This window comes from Leuciscus leuciscus (assembly GCF_965113295.1).
Source record: "Leuciscus leuciscus genome assembly, chromosome: 22".
NCBI lineage: Eukaryota > Metazoa > Chordata > Actinopteri > Cypriniformes > Leuciscidae > Leuciscus > Leuciscus leuciscus.
The window spans coordinates 21,253,582-21,275,073 of NC_138746.1; the positions used below are offsets into that span (position 1 = coordinate 21,253,582).

The 21,492-nt window shown below is 38.2% G+C and overlaps 1 protein-coding gene across 4 annotated transcripts in view; it reads right to left on the reverse strand.

The window, feature by feature from the left end:
• Positions 1-21,492, reverse strand: part of actn1 (actinin, alpha 1) — a 36,391-nt gene that overhangs the window by 6,321 nt on the left and 8,578 nt on the right. For 3 of the 4 annotated variants that reach the window (XM_082154438.1, XM_082154439.1, XM_082154437.1), the window contains exons 2-16: positions 15,700-15,814; positions 14,360-14,479; positions 12,948-13,034; positions 12,492-12,579; positions 12,288-12,366; positions 12,118-12,199; positions 9,386-9,471; positions 5,033-5,125; positions 4,156-4,386; positions 3,898-4,045; positions 2,738-2,888; positions 2,540-2,648; positions 2,236-2,376; positions 846-1,028; positions 476-610 (exon numbers count right to left, since the gene is read on the reverse strand). In XM_082154438.1, coding sequence (XP_082010564.1) covers positions 476-610; positions 846-1,028; positions 2,236-2,376; positions 2,540-2,648; positions 2,738-2,888; positions 3,898-4,045; positions 4,156-4,386; positions 5,033-5,125; positions 9,386-9,471; positions 12,118-12,199; positions 12,288-12,366; positions 12,492-12,579; positions 12,948-13,034; positions 14,360-14,479; positions 15,700-15,814 — 1,848 coding nt within the window. Of the gene's footprint in view, positions 1-475; positions 611-845; positions 1,029-2,235; positions 2,377-2,539; positions 2,649-2,737; positions 2,889-3,897; positions 4,046-4,155; positions 4,387-5,032; positions 5,126-8,800; positions 8,887-9,385; positions 9,472-12,117; positions 12,200-12,287; positions 12,367-12,491; positions 12,580-12,947; positions 13,035-14,359; positions 14,480-15,699; positions 15,815-21,492 lie in introns of all 4 variants that reach the window. The other variant, XM_082154440.1, reaches the window with a different exon arrangement.

Here is a 21,492-nt window from a genome sequence, read left to right on the forward strand (position 1 = left end):
TGATGGTAAAGCTGAATTTTCAGCAGTCTTCAGTGTCACATGATCCTTCAGAAGTCATTCTAATGTGCTGCTCAATAAACATTTATTATTATTATCAATGCTGAAAACAGCGGTGCTGCATACTATTTTTGTGGAAAACGTGATACATTTTTTCAGGATTCTTTGATTAATAGAAAGTTCAAAAGAACAGCATTTATTTGAAATATTTTTAAACATTATAACATTATATATGTCTTTACTGTCACTTTTGATCAATTTAAAGCATCCTTGATGAATAAAAGTATTAATTTCCTTTTTTTTTTTTTTTTTAAGTCGCCCTAACCCCAAACATTTGAACGGTATTGTATGTAAATCAACCACACGTGTGACCGTGTATGTAAGCTACTCACCAAGAACATTTTTGACTTTTCTCAGTTCTCTGACAGTACCATAAGAGAATGTGATTAATTTTCTGTTAATTTAGCTCATGTCCCACCTCCATCTTGGTCTGGATCCAGGGCCCAATAACATTTGCCTGATTAGCAAACTGTCTGCGCAGTCTCTCATTATTCTGCTGGCGAGCGTGTTCTTCGACCAGGGCCTGATCTCTCTGGGGTACTAACTGCCTCACCTGAGAGGAGAGAGAGAGAGAGAGAGAGAGAGAGAGAGAGAGAGAGAGAGAGAGAGAGAGAGAGAGAGAGAGAGAGAGAGAGATTAGGAGATTAGGAAAAAGCAGTGTGGAGGTGAATTAAGCATCTCTTCTTGTACCCATTTTCTTACATATAAAACATGTATTCATGTGTCATATATTTGTCTGAAAACTGATTCTCTTCTTTTCTTTTCCTAAAGAAGAATTGTGCTCAAACCTTATCCCATTTGGCATTGATCTCCTGAGGGTTGATGGTGGTGTAGGGGTTGGTGCCAGCCATGTTGACGTGGTATGTCTGCACAATTTTAGCAATTTCATTATGGATGCCCAGGATGGCCTGTCGTTCCTTATCTGCCTCAGGCAGTGTGGCTTTAAACTGCTCATGGGCTGTGCTGAGTCCCTGATACACACACACACACACATACACACAAAGAAAGGTGCTATAACTTTCTGAAACATTCCTCCTCTGCAACGTTTCAATTTTCACTCTAACATCAACTTTTATATGAAATGCACCAGAACACTTTACAGTCCCACTTGAAATCCACCAGATGGATGGATGGATGGATGGATAGATGGATGGACAGATGAGATACATTTCTGCTCATTCACACAAAACCACGCATGCTGATTTCATATTTAGAGACTGTCTTTTTGTGATTTTATAGTCATAGAATATAGTCCATCTCGCGATTTGATAAAAGGTGACCTATTATGCCCATTTTCACATGATGTAATATAAATCTCTGATGTCCTCAGAATGTGTCTGTGAAGTTTCAGCTCAAAATACAAAATACCACCCAGATTTTTTATTATAGCTTGTCAAAGTTGCCCCTTTTTGGGTGAGAGGGAAAACGCGCCGTTTTTGTGTGTCCCTTTAAATGCAAATGAGCTGCAGCTCCCCGCCTCCGTTCAGACAACAGCCAATCATTTACATGTGCTTCGGATTCTATGGGAACAACATAACAGCCGAATTTCTCAGGCAAAATGTCAATAATACCCAGTAGCGAGTGCAGCCTTACATGTTTGAACCGGAGACAGATACAGAGACTCAGGAAGAGGCTGCAACTGTTAGACTGTACATGGACATTTCTGAATGGTTAGTGCTACATTTATGTAAGTTGTTGTGGAGTTACGTTTATTCATCTCATCGACTAGCCTGTACCGTCGTGTTAATCTATAAACTGCTGTATAGGTGCTTGTGTGTGAACAGTATTAGGATGCCCATATGTTGCATGGAGATAGAGCAGGTATCGCTTTGTTTACGGTTATAGTGTCGGACTGCTGCTTCTCACTCAGGGCAGGATCGGGATTATAAAAAAAAGTATTGGGTGGATTTTTACCATTATAGATTGGTTGTTTACACACACTGTGGACACACATCTGTGTTCAAACACCTTATAAAAGTGAATTTTGCATAATAGGTCCCCTTTAAGCCCCACTTTTGATTCATTCATCCATACTTAGCCAAATTCTGTGACATTCCACATTATACAGTCAATTTAATTTTTATGACTGAATTGCACCATTACGTTGACGTTTGGACAGGCAGGCAAACAGATTAGACAGATGGATAAATGGATGAATGGATGATTAATGTGCAATACCTGTATCTCCTCAATAGTGTGGACGATAAAAGTGTCCTGCAGGTCCTCCATGGCTCCCTCCATCCAGTTGTTAAATGGTGCCGCCCTTTTGGCGAACTCCAGGTACAGCTGATCAATCGTTTCCAACAGTTTCTCTGTCCTCTGAGGGAAGAGATAGAGCCAAGACACACACATATGAGTGCAGTGCACTTACAGCACAAAAACACAAACAGTGGCAGACAGTATATCACCAAAGAAGTGATGCAGCCGTTTTCTGCAGGTCAGAATAGAAATGATAAATTCAAGGTGGATGATAAATTCAAACCTGCAAGGCCTCGCTGCGTTTCTGAGTTAAAACTCCCAGTGAATCCCACTGATCGCAGATCCGCTGACAGCGGGCGTTTACACTGGGAGAGTCGTAGTACTCCAACTCACTAAAGAGAGAGAATTGGTGTGAGAGTGAAGCTATCAAACTACTTCAACAAGCATTGTCTGAATCAGGTTCTTCTGTGTGTTTACTGACTTAAGCTCCTGTGCGATGGCAGCGATCTGTTCCACTCTGTCCTGATGAGCTGCGAGGTCACTCTCAAACGCCTCATGCTTCTTCAGCAGAGCTTTGATATCTGAGAGGGTTGCCGTCTCGAAGTCTTTATCCTGCAACATCTCCTCCTTACCTACAGGGAGCAGCAAAGATCAGCCATACCTTAGAGAGAATGAGGAACTCAATTCTTATAAACAAAGAAAAATAATGTCCCTGCATCCCAAAGTGCATACTATCCATCCTAAATAGTATGTGAGATTAGAATTAGTTTGTCCCAACGCATAGTTTGTTGAAAAGAGTGTGACCTACTCTAACGGCTGATTTTGCCAAAAAGTCATTGCTAGTGGAGGATTTGGTTCAGAACTACAAACAAGAATAAAAAGAACTACAAATATGGCAGATGTTCGCAAGACCGACTGTTAGTAAGTTAGTTACACACTGTAAGGGGTTTGAGTTATTAATAATCAATATCTAACCTGATGAAAAATATTTATTTAATATGATCTGCGTTTTATTTAATTTGCAACAACATGTACACAGCGAATCGATTTTATTCTCGATTCAAAGGTTTTTAATTTGATTCAAGAACGATTTTTACAGATTCAGAATGATTCGATTCAAGACGAATCATCTGCCATATTTGTAGTTCTTTTTACTCATGTTTGTAGTTCTGAACCAAATCCTCCACTAGCAATGAGTTTTTGGCAAAATCAGCCGTTAGAGTAGGTCACACTCTTTTCAACAAACTATGCGTTGGGACAAACTAATTCTAATCTCACATTTAGTTAAATGTAATTTATCATTCAACGGAACTGTGCGTATAGTGAATAAATACACCCCTACACATGACTGGCAAATTAACGTACTACTTGTTTTCTTTCTGATATGGTAGGAAGAATTGTGTAAATTTAACTAAATAAAATTTGGTGTATGAAGATGATAACTGTGACAGGATTATTGACAGGCCGGTTGAGACAAAATGCAATTTTGCCCCAAAGCTTGCCTACTCTTCTGCTGCACACTCAAAAGTATCTACTTTTTCCTTCACAAAAAGAGTACATACTTTTAGGGCAAAGTATAAGTAGGCAAATTGGGACGCAGCATGTGTAATTCTGCTTCATTCTGCTTCATCTATCTGTTACCGTCAGTCCAGGCTTCGTGGATGGCGGCTTTTTGGCGAAATTTCTCTGCAAGATGGTCGAGTCTCTCCAGTCTGCGAATCTCATTCAGTAGCCACTCTTCATAACCCTTCTCTGCTCCCTCAAGACCTCCCCAAGCATTGGAGATATCCTACACATGCAGACGATTCATTACTGACCAGTGTTACAAGTCAAATTATTAGAGTTGGATGCTCTAAAACTATGGTTGATACTTAGTTAGTACTTGTGCTAAGTTCTCACCGAGACCATCTTCCCCTCTGAGGGCATGAACGCAGGCCGGTTACTGAGGCGGAGTTTGGTCTGCAGTGTGTTGAAGTTGATCTCCAGCTGACATTTCTCCTGAACTTTAGGCGGTTTGTGAAGTCGTCGGTAGTCCCGGAAATCCTCCAACTTCTGCTGCATGGCCTGCATGGTGTTCTCCGGAACGCGGTTCTCCAACCACGGGATGGTTCTGCGAATCCACTCCAATAGCTGAAGAGAGCAAGAGAGAGAGAAGAAAAAAAAAAAAAGGGAGGAAACAACAAAAAGAGGGGAAAAAAGAGGATCAAACACATTGGAAAAAGATGGGAGCAGACAGAATGAGATAAAGGAGGTAGAGAGAAAAAGAGATAATGAGATTGGGTTTTAAATATGGGATTTATTGTTTTTTTTATTATGAATTAGATACAGGGCTCCCATATAATTTAAATAATACATTTCCATGACTTTTCCAGTCATTCTGAAATACAGGATATGGGTTTTATTCCATTATTGTGGAATTATTACTTTATTTAGAGATTGCACTCACAAAAAGATGAACAAAGCTGATTAAATATTTTATAGCCGAGCATAAAATAATTCACATTCAATATAGAAATTTCCAAGATCTTTTAAGATTGTAGTCATCTTTTTAATGGAACTGCCTGGCCTGGAAAGCAGTATTTTAAAATTCCCTGTTTTCCATGACCACAGGAACACTGTAGAGTAAATGTGCTAGATATTAGCTGAGTTTAAATGACTGAAACTTCTCACAGGCCCTAAATGAGCACAGGTTGAGACGACAGGATAGGAGAGATGAGGAGACGAGACGAGAGGAGGATGGGAGTGAAGAGGACAGAACATGAATGAGTGTGCTCACATCACTGGCTAGTTTCTCATAGTCTTCCATCAGTTGCTCGTTCTCCTGATTGACAGCCAGCACTTTGCAGATCCGATTGGCTGCTGTCTCGGCCTGAGGGGGTAAAGGACAGTGAATCTGCTTCTGTTTCTGTGGAAACCACATTAGCGCCATGGCAACGCTGTTAAGGTTTTGTGTGTTTAAGTGTGATGAGGTGCTCAAGTCAATTTACTACCGTTACCAAAAGCAATCAACCGCTACGTCAATATCATATAACCCTTCTGTGCATGTTTAATTATAAATGTGTGTATTTTTGGAGGGGAGGGGGGCGGGGGTTAGGAAGTGAGTTGCAATCCTAAAAGCCAAAAAGGAAGAGGAGAAAACAATGATAAGCTCAGTTTATCGTTGTCAGTGACAGACAGAGTTCATGCAGTGGCTCTCAACTTTATGATCATCTTTTGAATGCTTATCTGAAATGTTACCCATGTTATGCTTTTTAGTGGAAAATCAGCTGTGAAATACACAGCAGTTTCTGTTGAATAGTGCAAAAGTAAAGTTTTCATTTTTTTTAAATCAATAAAAACATGAACATCATACGCTCTTTCAGTTTCTATTGTTCAGATGAAAAATAAAATAAAAAAGTAACTTTTTTTACTAGGCTTATATTGATTTGTGTTGAAAATAAAATATAAAAAAACATTATAGAAAGTGCTTTTTAAATTTTTATTTATTTATATTGATTATGATTAAAATCCCAAAATTAAGTGATATTGTTTTGTACAACTAATACTGAACTGGTCATCAAAATATACTAATTCTGTCATCATCTACTCATGTCATTTCAAACCTGGATTTTTGATTTGTTAGCTTTTTCCACTGTGGAAAACAAATAGTCTGTGACAATCACCAAAACAATACAATTTGTTTTATCCTGATACACTTACTGGACAAAGTCATTTAGAACAATCCACACAATAATAGTACATGGGTGTGGATGTGGGTGTGTCAGAGGAAGTTTTGTTGAATACTGAACTGTCTGGTGGGTTTACAATCAGACTCGTGCCTTATAAGAGCAGACAGGATCTGAGTGTGCAGGGAACACACACCCAGCTTGTAAAAACTGTTTATCGAGGGATGTTAGTCATCAGTTCAGAAACGCTCACACAGAGTTGAGGAAACCCAGCTGGATGTGATGAATCAGCACAATGAAGTAGTAACTTTCACCCTGTCAGTGAGAAACATGCTGCCTCTGAATGAACTTTTGTGATTTTAAACTAATTCACAATTGTAAGTCTATGTGAAGTGACTTAACATGTGAGAAGACCCACGTGAAATCTGTGTGCACAAAACAGAAAGCTCTGAAGATGTCCACAAAATGGGAAAATGCATATGGCCTGCCCCTTGTTAATTCAATATTTTAGTCAATTTAGTCTGTATGTTACATACATTAGAAGTAACATCTAAATTGATTGGTTTCATACAAGCCAAAACTATTATTTAATAGAACTGAATCAATCTGACAACCTTAAAGCAAGTGATGCATTGTTTCTGCCAATCGTGATATGTTTATGCCGCCTTTGTGCCACATTAAAAAGTGCAAACATATTATTTTGTGGTGTACAAAAGTGGCTTCTGGGCTTTGGGCTCATGAGTTTGCCTAAGCTGATTCAGATTCATGAATCTATATGAACTGACTCGGATTCTTGAGTCTGCCTAAACAGATTCACTGCGGTGAATTTTCTGGACCAACTCTTTACAGACAGAGAAGGAATTATGAACAATAAAGATTGATTAAGATGTTTGAATAGGAACTGTCCCAGTGATTTTAGCAGGACATCTATTTCAACACCTATTCTAAAATGTAAAGAAGTTTGATGGTTTCTATAGACACAGTGTGTGTGTATGTACAGATGTGTGGAGAAACAGAGCTAGGTGTGTTATGTAATACTAGAGCAGGGTTGCCCGGGAAACAGCCAGAACTGACACAAAACCAAAGAAGGAAATAGAGAAATATCACAGCCAAACAAGAAATGAGAAAGAAGTCACAATGAAGTTTCAGAGCAGATGGGTTCTGACCCGTCAGTGACATCAGAGACTGACCTCACCATAATAGCCCTTGTGAAAAAGAAGTGCGCTTAATTTAATTTAATCACTTGTAGTGTACTTCAAATCTTAAAAAGATATTGTAAAAAACGTATTTTCAGATAATGTAATATGAATAAAAAAGGCCACTTAAAGTAAGTGAACTTAAACAGTTTTTCCTAACACACTTGTACACTTTTAAAAAGTGCACTTTGTTAATGTAAAATTAAGTGTTACTTTGAAGTATGTGTTAACTAACATATTAACACAAATGAAAAATACATTCATATCATTTTAACTATAGTGTGTTATTAGATATTTAAAGTTAATACATTTTAAATGTAATAAATTACAACTTCATAACAAATTTATAATTTCATTACATGACATACATTAGAATAGGACGTTGTGTACATTCAGCAGCACACTTTAACCATATTTCAAAGACAATCAATAAAAGTCATTGTGAAATGATATATTAAAGGAGAACTCCGGTGAATTTTTAAGCTAATCTTGATCGTTTTACCTTTGTGAGTACTGTCTATAGAAAAAAAAACGAACCGGATTGGTGCTTGCAACGCGGAGCTGTTACAGTTAATGCCCAGAGCTCCCATTCAGCTAAACCGGCAGTTATGGGGGCATAAACCTAAAGAGTGTCTTTGTGCCTCTTAACAGACACAAAATGCAATTAAAATGTCTGTCCAACATGAACAGGGCCCTTACATGACAACAAGATGCGTTTAGCAACTTAGCCATTGTTTAAACTCACCTAAATAGTGTTTTAGACAGCTAGCTGTAGTCTCGCGCTGAAGTCCCGTGGGAACTCAGTTGTAGCCGGAAAAAGTGCGTGTGATTTTTTCCCCCCAAACCACTTCAGCGGAAATCCCGCCCTGCAGCTGATTCTAAGGTTTTCATTGGTCATGTCAATCGTCACTGTAACCTAAACCAATTAAATCAGCTGCAGGGCGGGATTTCCGCTGAAGTGGTTTGGGGGGGGAAAAAAAAAATCGCGCACATAGTGCAGGTGGGAGGAGCGTCGTGTTCCGGCTACAACTGAGTTCCCACGGGACTTCAGCGCGAGACTACAGCTAGCCGTCTAAAACACTATTTAGGTGAGTTTAAACAATGGCTAAGTTGCTAAACGCATCTTGTTGTCATGTAAGGGCCCTGTTCATGTTGGACAGACATTTTAATTGCATTTTGTGTCTGTTAAGAGGCACAAAGACACTCTTTAGGTTTATGCCCCCATTACTGCCGTTTTAGCTGAATGGGAGCTCTGGGCATTAACTGTAACAGCTCCGCGTTGCAAGCACCGATCCGGTTCGTTTTTTTTTCTGTAGACAGTACTCACAAAGGTAAACCGATCAAGATTAACTTAAAAATTCACCGGAGTTCTCCTTTAAGTAATATTTAAGTGGGTCTTTTAAGTAACCAATTGCATTTAATATGAATTTACACTATAATACATTTCCATTTAATTGCAAATCACATGCAATCAAGTGTCTGAAAATATTACATTCAGTTACAAAATATTCTTTTGAAAGTATATTATATCCTTAAGAACTCTTTCTAAAGTATGCTGAAGTTTACTTCTTTTTCACAAGGAAGTTCGGTTCAGTGAAGAACAATATATCACATCTCTTTCAGTCTAGATTTGAATAGGATTTTGATGTGGAAGCTGATTGGCTGATGTCGGTCTGCGCTCACCTTCTGTTTGCCTGAGAAGGCATGGTAGTAACATGACACATACGTCATGATGGCCTTTTCATCGGGACGCAACGTACTAACGATATCTGCCCAGGGAAAGAGGGAGCGGGAACAGAGAGAGAAAAGGAGGTGGAGAGGAAGGGAGAGAAAAAAAAAAGCACAGAGTAAAAGACTGCATAGACACGAAGACAAACGGGGCATAGTTCTACAGAAATGATACAAGGCATGAAGAGGTCTCCAGGAAGTCTCATTGATGCCGTGAATGTTTGGGTATTTTTTTAGGAGACTGAAGTGGAGACACACTCATGCCTTCATCATAAGAATTAATTTCCTTCATGCAACAGGTGGAAAGACCCATGCAACTGTAGAAGGAGCATGAGCCCTGATGGGCGGAGCTTAGCACTGCAAAGAGTCAGAAAGAGGCAGACGGTTAGGAGTGTAGTCATGTTCACAAGAAACCACGACATCCAGTAGTCACTGCTACTGGCGATCACGAAAACCAGTGAGCGGAAACAGAGTGAAGGGAGGGCCTTATTGGGTGAGTGTAGAAGTTCATGACATTGGGAGGGGGGTGCCCTGCGATACCTTCTGCGCCCCAGAGAAGGCATGGTAGAAGCTAGAAACGTAGGTCATGATGGCCTTCTCATCGGGACGAGCCGTACCAACAATATCTGCAGAGAAAGAAGGGGGTGATATTAAAGTAATAAGAGAAAAAAAATGAATGATCAGAGCACATCACACACAGTCACATACTTCAGAGGCCCATACGAGGGGACTTCCTGTGTAAAGAAAGAGTTATTAATGTGAATGGAGATATGAAATCATCATAATCAGAGCCGGAACCAGGGCACATAAATCAGGAGGGCATTAATATGTGTGTTGGGGGGGGTATTAAGTGGCTGCCGAAATCATGTTCAGCCTTGGTGAAGGGTTGGATGCGTGCATTTGTAATCGCTTTCAAATGCGTGCCCGCTTTTCTCTTTCACGGAACAGTAACTCGTTTGGGGGGGGGGGGTTGGATGACAAATACCGGCCCTGATTATAATCAACCTAAAAAAGAAACCAACTTCAAAATGCCTAACAAGTTTAAACAAGATTTGCATTTTCCAAGTGCTTTCGAGCAACAAAAGAATAATGGTAAAGTTTCAATTCAAATGTTGTTGCAAATCGTGCTGGTTTAATTAAGGCACCAAAGCAACATTATAATGCTTGTGGAAACTAGGGATGGGCATGATTAATCGACGATCGATAATTGATCGTTAAGAATTTCGTCGATCACGTTTATTTGTTATCGATTAAACTAATGCAGGTTGCGTTGCGTAGTGTGAGTCTTGAAGCAATGGAATTAATTTTAGCGCGGAGGTACCTGTGCATCCCGGCAACGTCAGTCCCCTCAGAGCGGGTGTTTTCGGCGGCTGGACTGGCTGTCACCAGGTTGCGGTCGCGTCTGATCCCAGATCATGTCAACATGCTTATCTTTCTCAACAGAAATCAGTAGACTGGTGCAGAAGTTCTATGGGAACTTCATGCGTTTTCTCAGATCGGATAGCTATCTGATTTATCAAAACGATTCCATTTACACCTGGTCACATAAATGTGTTTTTGCAAAACGGATATAAATCCGATCTTGAATTCCCGCGCTATATGCATATTTAAATTGTTGCACGTCATCGAATCGAAAGCAACTGATATGAGCTGCATTTTATTGATCATCAGCGAAAATTTCTAAATCAAAGACCGCAACAAGATATTGCGGCAACAGCCCTGGTAAGATCATTTCGGTTCTTTACTTTTAATGAAGATGATTGTGTGTTGATGAATGACTTTAACTTTGATTTGCGATAGTTTGCACGTTGGCTTGATGAATAGATGCTCGTCTGTGGTGATGCGTGTTGAAGTAGCGTCGTCATATCTGGATATAACATGACATATAGCCTATAACACGCTCTCACACGTTTATTTCTTATCATTTTTGGGATAAGTCAAATTTACATATGTGGTTTCAACAACCAGATGCATTTACTCTTGTCCAGTTTCGTCTGGAATGCGTCTCAGATCTCCTCCTGAAGTGGTTTGAACGATCGGATTTAAATCCGTCTCGAATGCGTTTCGGAGGGCATTTAGATTTGGTCTTTTCACGACCGGATAGCTATCCGATCACAGAAAACGGATGAAGTGGCCATGGGTCTCTGTTTAAGAACGCCGGCTCGCAGCTGCAGGTTCCGCTGGTTTAGAGCACCGCAGGAATCTTCAAGTCTACCGAACGTCCAGTTTCACTGCCACAAGTTGATCTTCTTGTAATAAAGATCTCATCGAGGACAAACAAACTGTATTTTTGTATTTTCATTGCATTTTTAATTTATAAAAAGTTAAAGAAATAATGAATTTCAATATAAAAATATTAATGATTAATCGATAGTCGATCGTTAATTCTCCCGACGATCGACTAAGAAAATTTAATCGAATGCCCATCCCTAGTGGAAACACATAACAGCTGTATAAATTCCAGATTTTATTACAAATGAAAAATATAATTTATTTATTACAATTAATATGATATTTTCGAATAAACAAACAAATATTAAGAGGGTACTATATTAAATATATATATCAGAAAAAATACTATAAATATTCAAAAAATATTTATCAGTATAAATAATTTTCTGGGACATATAACAAAACATTGTTACATTTTTATTTATTTTTTTGGTGGTGGTGGAGCCAGTAAAAATAAGTATTATATTTTATCCATGTGATTAAGAATCCACATGTGTCTTTGCAGTGTATAGGGGCTTTATATTTAATTAGATATAGTTGTGAGAAAGAAAAGACAATTCAGTATGCATATAGATGCAAGAAAGACCTATATCAACTCAGTATGCACATATTATGACATCACCGGCATCTTACATGCTAAACATTCTATGAATTTTATAAATGTATCAAGTATAACGCTCACAAAAGCTAGAAACAGATAGCACAACTAAGCCTACAATGATCAGCAAAACAAAGTTTAATTGCAGACTGCATGTTAAGTGGTTCGGGTTGAGAGATTAAAACAAACCTTAACCAGAATGTTTGATGAATATCAAGCACTGCAACAATCTCATCACGACACATCACAGCCCATTATCCTAAAAATCCCTCTGAACAGGCTAAATGTTAGGAAAAAATCCACAATCACACCTGCAGTAATGGGGTGTCATTCAACCTACACACATACCTGTGTGCCTCCTACAGCTCTATATTTAGACAGAGGTCTAACCTAGTTTCACAGTGAAATGGAACAGAAAGAAACTGTCCTCTAAATGTCTTACCTTCTGCATCCAGCATCTTAGGGATGTCCAGGTACTTCTCAGCGACATCAAAGGCGGTGTTCAGATTAGTCATTGGATCATCCTGAGTGAAAGCAAACATCAAAACATGAGTCATTGTCTTTTATATTGCTGGTCTCTAAATATGGTCGGAGGTTCTCGTAATGCCTCACCTTGCGCAGTTTACCGTAATCAATGAGCTCTGGACGGTGTCTGTGAATGAGTGCACAGAAGCCCAATCCATCCTTCCAACTGACAGAGACACAGACAGAGAAAGGTAATATATGATGCTGTGGCGCAGCGTTCAGTTACAGTATCTCTGTCTTTTCCCATCATTCAATCTGTTTCCCACTAATGCTTATTTCCTCTCTGCTAACCTGATGTGGAAATTCTGAATGTTGACGTTTTTGTAGGGAGCTGTTTTCCTTTGGCACCACAGCAGCAAGCCTTCTTTAGCTGAGGTCTCTGCGCACACACACACACACACACACACACATCAAATGTAATCTCAGTAATGGAAAGACAATGTTGTCATTTAAATGACTCACACATTCCTGACATTGCGTGTGTTTTTAACAGTGAATATTCAAGAAATCCAAAAGAGCAGAACCGTATTTAATTATGCTAATTAATACATTAGTCATTCTGTTAACTCTCATGATATTCAATACACACAAATTTACTACCTACTGTCTTTTTCTTCAAGATCTAAAGCACCACTTATAAACTTAAGTGTGTGTGTGTGTGTGTGTGTGTGTGTGTGTGTGTGTGTGTGTGTGTGTGTGTGTGTGTGTGTGTGTGTGTGTGTGTGTGTGTGTTATATTTATATATACCCTCCACTGAGATGTCCTGGATGGCGAAGCGGAGGATAATGGTCCAGATCATCCCTAGAGTCATCTTAGCATTTCCATCAACAATCTCTGAGCAGAACAAACACACACACACCAGCATCACATTTACTGTAACAGCTCAACATTAAGATCACTTTATAAACTAAAGCCATTTCAAAATCATAAACAGGTTATATAATTCAGATAATTCTGCACTATTTATATATACTGTATATATATATATATATATATATATATATATATATATATATATATATATATATATATATAAACCATAATTATATATTTTTTTTCTTCTTCTTCTTTTTCATTACGGTAATGATACAGTAAATTCCTTAGGTCCAAAAAATTGCTTCATCTACTTTAAATAATTATTGTTAATTTTTTTCTTTTGATTTTCTGGGTGACCAAGACATATTCTTGACAGATTTTATAAAAATCACCCATAAATGGCTGCATGCTTTCACTCCTGTGAAAATTCCTCAGGCATCCCTCTAGGCCTCTACCATTACAACTCCACCAAATAATTATATTATATCTTAAATATTATACAACCTTTAATAATTAAGACTGTAAAGTGAGAAGGCTGTGGATATTAGTGAGTGTCTAGAAGGGTTTTAGAGTCTAAAGTGCAGGAGAACAGCTTTGCCAGATTGTTTACTTTGATTTGATTAAATTGAGTTAAACTTTAATTATACTTAATTATACTTTTAAATACAAAACTGCTGAAAATGTCCCCAAAAGCTGTTGTTTTTCTCAAAAGGAAAAATGGTTTATAAAGGCTAAATAATATTAAGCCTGTATTCACTTTTAAATATACCAAGTTTTATTTTTATTATTTGTTTTTATTATTGTTTTTACACACAGTTGTATATGGGAAGTCCCATTTAAATATGTAGGTAAACATGCATGTGTTTCCCCTCCATCTTCTTAGGCTAATCTCATAATACACTCTACACACATCCCAGTATGTGCTTGTGTGTATGTGTATCCCAGCTTTGCCAGACAAACACACACACACACACACACACACACACACACACACACACACACTGGTAACAGTATGTAACCAAGACAAAGGCTTTGGTAAATGGCTAATCTGTCTGGAATGCCGCTCTGGATTAAAAATAGAGAGAGAGAGAGAGAGAGAGAGAGAGCAGGTAACAGGAAAAATACACACACATTTTCAGATAGATCTAATATATGTCAGGTATGTACTGCATGTCTAACCTATTTAACTGTATTGGAAGGGGGAGGGACTTCATGTGACATGAGATATAAGCACATATCACATACAGGCAGATCGTCTGATAGCCATTGATCCCACATGCTGAACCCATGACCCTGGAAGCCTGCAGAATATAGGTCACTGCTGGAGGCGGGGGGGGACCTACCCTCTGCTCCAATAGAAACCAGTTTGACTCCTTTGCTGGCGATGAAGTCCAGAGCTTTATTCACATTGGAGATCTTATGGACTCTCATTTTTCCTCTTTCTGGTTTGGCCAAACGTTCCCCTACAGAGAAAGACGGTTTAAATATCCTGAATCATAATATTACATCACGCACAACATCACACTGCCCTCAGATGACCAAAACAGGCACACAATTACTTTTATTTCACACTTATTCCAGAAAGTAATCAACAAGCTTGTAGTATGCAAATTCTATTTTAAGAAAAAAAAAATATATATTAATGCATTTTATTATTTTTGTATGCAAGAGAAATTCTCTCTCTCAGCTAATTCTAGAAATTAAAAAGGGAACACTGTAACTAATTTTCATAATCTTAATCTCAATCTTAATTTATTTATAAAGCACAATAAAACAACAGTAGTTGATCATTGTGCTTGAACATTGTCAATTAAAAAGCTAGAATGCGCACAACAGTATGACAGTAAAACACAACATAAACACATAATTGAAGCTTAAACTATCCCCATCTGACTCAAAGATTATAAGCCTTCTCAAAGACAAAGACTGTTTTAGCGCCGGCTATGGCAAAAGCCCGGTCACTACTTTTCTTCAGCCTGGACCTAGGGGCCCTTTGGCCCTGTTTACACCTGGTATTAAGATGTGTTTCGGTCGATGGGATCACAAGTGGATGACGCTAAATACAGGTGTAAACGGGGTCTAAAACGTTTTGAGCTTATCCACTTCCACTTTTAGAGGTTGTCTGAAACACATTTGACTCGATTGCTTTCGTAGTGTCGACGCTCATGTGGTTGAATATGTTTGAACAGCCACAAAAGACCGTCTACTCTCCACCTACTGACCTCACGAGTAAACATTATGGGCTTTGTCTTATTAACTTATTAGTAGCTTTGTTGGCTGAAGATCCAAGTTTGGTTTGAAGACCAAAAAAAACGCACCAAGGAGCAAGGACAATGTTTTCTCACCATTCCTGATGCTTTCCATATATTTTTCCGTCATCTCCAGTCGCGTTCATATGTAAATTGCGCAAGCTTATTTAGTTAATTTCGAAAGATCTAGGTTAGAAAGACCTAACCCATAGACCCTCCCCTCAAAGAAACCAGGACAGAAGTGTTTTGAAAGTGGACAAAAGAGGTGTAAACGGGAATGTGTCTGCCTCGTCTACTTGTGATCCGATCGACTAAAACGCATCTTAATTAATACCAGGTGTAAACAGTGCCTTTGATAATATCAAAGAAGATACAAGCTTTAAAAGGTGGGGGGGGGAAGGTTCAAGGTGGAACTGCGTTGAGAGGTCACTGACCTGAGATGACCTCTAGCAGCAGCATGAGTTTGAGTCCATCTCTAAAATCCTCCTCAATGTTGTCGATCTGTGTCCCCGCCTTCCGTAAATGAGAATTGCACCATGCAGTAAACGTCTGAAAAAGAGTGGTTTATAAGTTGAGAAGAGAAATAAAACCAAAACACAATGCAAAATTAAATGCAACAAATGCCTTTAAATGTGCAAATAAGACTAGGCAGAAATACTGGAAACCAAAGAAAAAAACAGCATTAAATTTGAAAATACAAAATAGTCACTTAAAATATTATTCACACTTTACAAAATCTATTAAACATCAAAAGGCAAATGATATTGAAAACTGTTATTAATTTTATTTTAGATATTTATTGTTTTATGAGTCAAATAATTTTCTAATTCTCATATAAAAAATGATGATGTCCACAATAAAACAATAATATTGTTTTTAATTGTCAATGTTTAAATTGAAAATGTAAGTTTTTCATATTTTTTTCCACTCTCACCATCTAAATACACCATATTTTGCTGCTGTCCCTTTAAAACTATCACTGTATGTAAACATCCACTTCACACATGAAATAAGAAAAAGGTTCACAAGATTGTTAAGATCAGACAAATAGGATAAGTAAAGTGACATTGTTGAAAATAAACTTTTTCTAATGTTGGGACCCTACAGAAGAATTTGAGTGGCAGATGCTACACAAAGCCTGAAAAAGCACAAGAAAGTCATGAATCCAGTTTTATTTCATACACCTGTGTTATACATGCACTTGAATACTTTGGTAATTCTGTAATCATTTACAACCATGCCCGATTGTGACAGCAAGAGAGAGAGAGAGTTAAGGAGGGTGAGCGCTCTACAGGGGTTGTCATGGCAGCGCTGAGTATCTGTGGCTTCAGGATTCTTCGGTATGTTAGCGAGCTGATGAGAAACAGCTGTGGAGCAGAACAGAAGCTAAACACACTCGCACACTAATACGACTGATGTGCCACTTAACAGAATCAGAGACCCCTTCAGTTTATGCACGTAAAAGCAGGAGATTGTTCCAACTTTAAGAGGTGAGGAGAAAATGCTAGATCTGGACTGCTAGACAGGACTGCTAGATGATGGGATGCAGCCGATCCTCAAGGGTGAGCACACACACACACACACACACACACACACAAGAGCCACGACTGCCGCTACAATATTCCAGCAACTGTAATGCAAATCAAAATGTGGAAGACAAAAAACTATGAATAACTAACAAACTTATTAATAATACAACTTATAAAAACAATGAAGATAGGATGAGCTACCATAGGTTTCTGTAAGAGATGCGACAGAAGTGAAAGTGCACACTGTAGCAAAACTACACGTTTTCAAAATCAACTAGCCGGCTAGCCGGCGGGCTGCGTAAGCGACTAGTCGACTATTCGTTTTTTAAGGAAGTTCCAGTGTAATTAGGCTGACTGGTTTTCTTATGGGGATGTTTACATAAGACGTGCTCTTCTGTTCAAGAGCAAAGTGTGTCGCACGGCACACGTCCTGAAAAGTGCAGCCAAAGAATTTCGATCGCCTCTTGGTGGCTGACTGCAGTATAGGTCTTTAACCCCGCCCTCTCCATGTAATCGAATGGGACGTGAATCCAAATTTTTTTTAGCAATTACACTTCAAAAAAATGTTTTCCAAAGATGGTTTGTCATTTTAGGTAGTTCATCACGCAAATGTTTGTTTTCCCAATACGTTTGGTTTTGGTTAGTTATTTGATGCTACAAAAACAGGGTGTAACGTCATTATTGACATCTGTCCTCCAAGCTGTCCTTGGAGTGGGAGAGGGGGCGGGACCTTGATACCGTGTGTGTGTGTGTGTGTGTGTGTGTGTGTGTGTGTGTGTGTGTGTGTGTGTGTGTGTGTGTGTGTGTGTGTGTGTGTGTGTGTGTGTGTGTGTGTAAACAAAAATATAAAGAACATAAGCATTTAAACACAAGAAAAAAAAAAGAAAAAAAAAGCAAATAAAGCAGGCCGCGCCAAATATGTACAGAATGTACATCCACACTCGAGTTGGCGTATGGTTATCATGTTTATATTGTTTCACATGTTGAGAAAAACGAAAATATCCACATGCTCGGGTGAAAGTTGGCTCCTTTGGCTCCTTCCATCTCAAGATATGAAGTCTTGTTTTCAGTGAAATTGATCAAAATTAATTGAGTTTATGATTAAAATAAATGTCTGCCAATGGGCTCAGAAAAAAATTATTTAAAGGGGAGTTATCATAACTCATTGGCATATTTGTTCTTGTTTTAAACATAAACTGCGTACATTTTTTTTACCATAATTTCGAGATTAAAAACACGTGGCATTCTACGTCCTCGGACTCGAAATTACGCCTTTCAATGACAACACCAAAATAAATCTGCAGCGGTCACATGGTACAAGTCGGAGCTCACAGAAAATTCGGAGTTTATAAGTTGTAATTAAAAGTTAAAAGTCGGTATCTCGTAATTACAGTAATTACTTCATGCGTGCTTATAGGATTATCTTGGATTCACTGCATTTACGGACAGAAAACCAACATGTAGCAAAATTAGGGGGGGAAAAGTTTATTTTTATTTTTTTTTATAATTATTACAGATCGAATATTCGACTAATCCCGCACACCTCTATCAAAAAAACTGTTTTCTATTTTTAATACATTTAATGTCAGTAATGTCAACGCTAAATTTTCAGCATCACTTATCTTCAGTGTGACATGATCCGTCAGAAATCATTCTAATATGCTGATTTGCTGCCCAACCTAAGAGACATTTATTATTACTATTATTATTATTACTTGTAAACATCACCAGTTTTCAGGATTATTTGATGAATAGAAGGTTTAAAGAACAGCATTTACTTGAAAACCTTTTGCAACATTATAATTGCCTTTACTGTCACTTTTAATCAGTTTAATGCATCCTTGCTGAACAAAACAAAAAGGCACATTCAAAAACGAACATGTATAAAGATATGCACGGCCATGCAAATGTTTGCATGTAAATACAGTCAGACAGGCAGCCGGTCTCTGCTCACTCCGCAGGAACACTGCTAGATTTCCTCACACCTAGACCACAAATATTTCTTCATTATAGCTCTTTTTTAACCCCATATTTACTCCTCTATTCACTCCTTCTCTTTCTTTTCCTGCGCTCTCTCTTCCTCGCTCTGGTGTGAAATACAGCACAGCTCGGTTCATCGTCATGGGGTTGCCATAGCAACTACAAATGCCAGAAAACCAACAAACAATTAGTCGCCCTGAGACACACATACACACAAACAAACTCCCCCATAAGCCAAGCAAATCACCTGTTTATTTACAGCTATAGAGAGTAAACTCGGTTTTTTATAGATCCTCCTTCAAAATTTCTCACATGCATGGCATATGGTGGCTCCTGTGGGCACTCAAAAATCTCTACATATCAGAGCAAAAACCAAGAGGCATCTGCAAACAAATGATACTAGATCTTTTCTCAGAGCTAACTGTACTTTTCGAAGACATCTTTTTCATTTCTTACAAACCCCCAAATTAAAATGAGGTGTCCTAGAAGAGAAACCACAGTTGTAGTTCATCACATTACAGAGATAGTTTACCCAAAACTGGAAAAATGACATCTACATTACCTTTGCACCCATTAAAAAGTTTATTTTTAAAAACACTAATCATTTATTAACACTGACTGTTAAATGTAATCTTTAACAGATCTTAACCTGAACATCCACTTTTCATACCGTGCATTATATTGCTATGTCTAAATTAAAGGGATACTTCAGGATTTAGCATTTAGCTTTGTATTAGTAGAAAACCTGTAGTATTTTCGAATTACTGTGCTTTCTACCCTCATATCCCCCTGAGATGAGAGATTTATGTATTTTTTTGTCTGGAAAAAATCCTCCGATGACGTAAAAATCGTCATTTTGCGTCATCGGAGGATTTTTTGGCCAGAGGCTAAAGACTACAGCCAGTAGGAGGAGCTGTCCTGCATGTTTTCAACCCGCCCATAGAGGGTGGGATCTCACTCACAGAATGTACACACAGTATTAGCCGTCTTTCTTTGGAAGCTAAGCTAACAGGTTCTTGTTCTGTGGAGAAAGTTGAGTAGTAGGAGAAAGCTGAGTATTAGGGGTTACCATCCTCTTTTTCCCGGACATGTCCGGCCGTCGAGATCGTCCAAAATGTCCGGGATTCGGCTTTTGCCTTCTGCAGTCACCATTCATTGTTTACATGCACACCTTTTGTTTCAATCTAACTGAATTCATTCCGATTGGTGAATCTGAATGTAGTGTTTACATGAACGCTAAACAAGTGATCGGTTGATGTGCGTTTTAACATTGCTGAGAAAATTCCCGCTCCTCCGTGAGAGATATGAGACCGGTGCGTCTCGCTCATCAGTAAATCACGCCACCGGCCTCGCGCCGTTCTCCCGCGCCCCTCAGCCTCGTCCTGCTCGCCACAGTAAACATAATGAATGGCGACTGTAGAACGCAAAAGCCGAATCCCGGACATTTTGGGCGATCTCGAAATCCCGGGAAAACTCGTAAGAGTCTCACTAGTAGCCTAGCCTTGTTGTTTTTAACTGCGCTCTCTTACCGGTAGGTGTGGCTTGGGAGTGGCCTCCTAGGGCAGCAAAGCAAGTGCATTCTGGGAGTTATTGTCTTTCATCCACATAAGCCAAAAATACATTTTCTGGCTTTTCTCAGTCTAGAAAGCTCCAAATTCAAAAATAATTTCACATTTCTTCTACATAAATGACCTATTTTAAATATACATTCATCTTTCCAGAGGTGAAGTATCCCTTTAACTTGTAGCAAAAATTGTTTTTATTTTTTATTTATTCAAACAAAATAGAATAAAAAATGTGTTTATTATTATTTAATAATATTGTTTAATTATTTAAACTTAATATTTAAATTATAGTCTAATATAATATTTAATAATTATTATTTCCATGTTATGTCAGATAACCTATACAAATGACCTTTTCAGTGTGAGAAGCAGAGAAGAACGACAGGAATGAAGCTTCTCACACTCGCATTAGCTCGGCCTACTCAGGTGTGCACGTGTGACAGGTCTAACAGCTGTTACCTGTTTAAACAAAATGCTGACCGCACACACACAGACAATGACATCATCCCCATTCAACAGATGAAATGCCTGTGTGTTTCTCTGTTTATCTTTATCATTAGTGGTGTTTGATAGGGCATTCATTTGAATAAACCCCTAATCCTGAATATTAGCCTAGTCTTTAACTCATCTCACACGGTGTCATACCTGCATAAATAGGGTTGTCAACTGTGCTACTGGTACCGGTCGGTCCCAAAAAAAAAAAAAAAAAAGCATTTTACTAAAGTTCAAGTAAATTTAAATGTTAAATAATAAAATAAAAACATATGACTGCAAATCCATTAAAATATTTACAACTGCAAACAACTAATGAATTGTGAATCTTATCACAACATGTTTATTATGATGCATAAATCTCAATTTTAACAATGAAAAGTAATATACAGACAGTGACGCATGTGCAACAACAATAATATTTGCAATAATCAATTTGCACTGCCGACTGTTTATTTACAGTACCGACTGTTTACATATACATTTGCAATACCGTACTTTAACTGTAATATGCAATTACTTCCACTGCACTTTCACTCGGATAGCTTCTGTCCAAACTTTATTTGCACTACTTTAAATCCATTGTTATACTGCTCATTTTAGCCTAACTTATACATATATCTATTTGTAAAATTCTGTTTATAGTAATAGCCATCTGTAT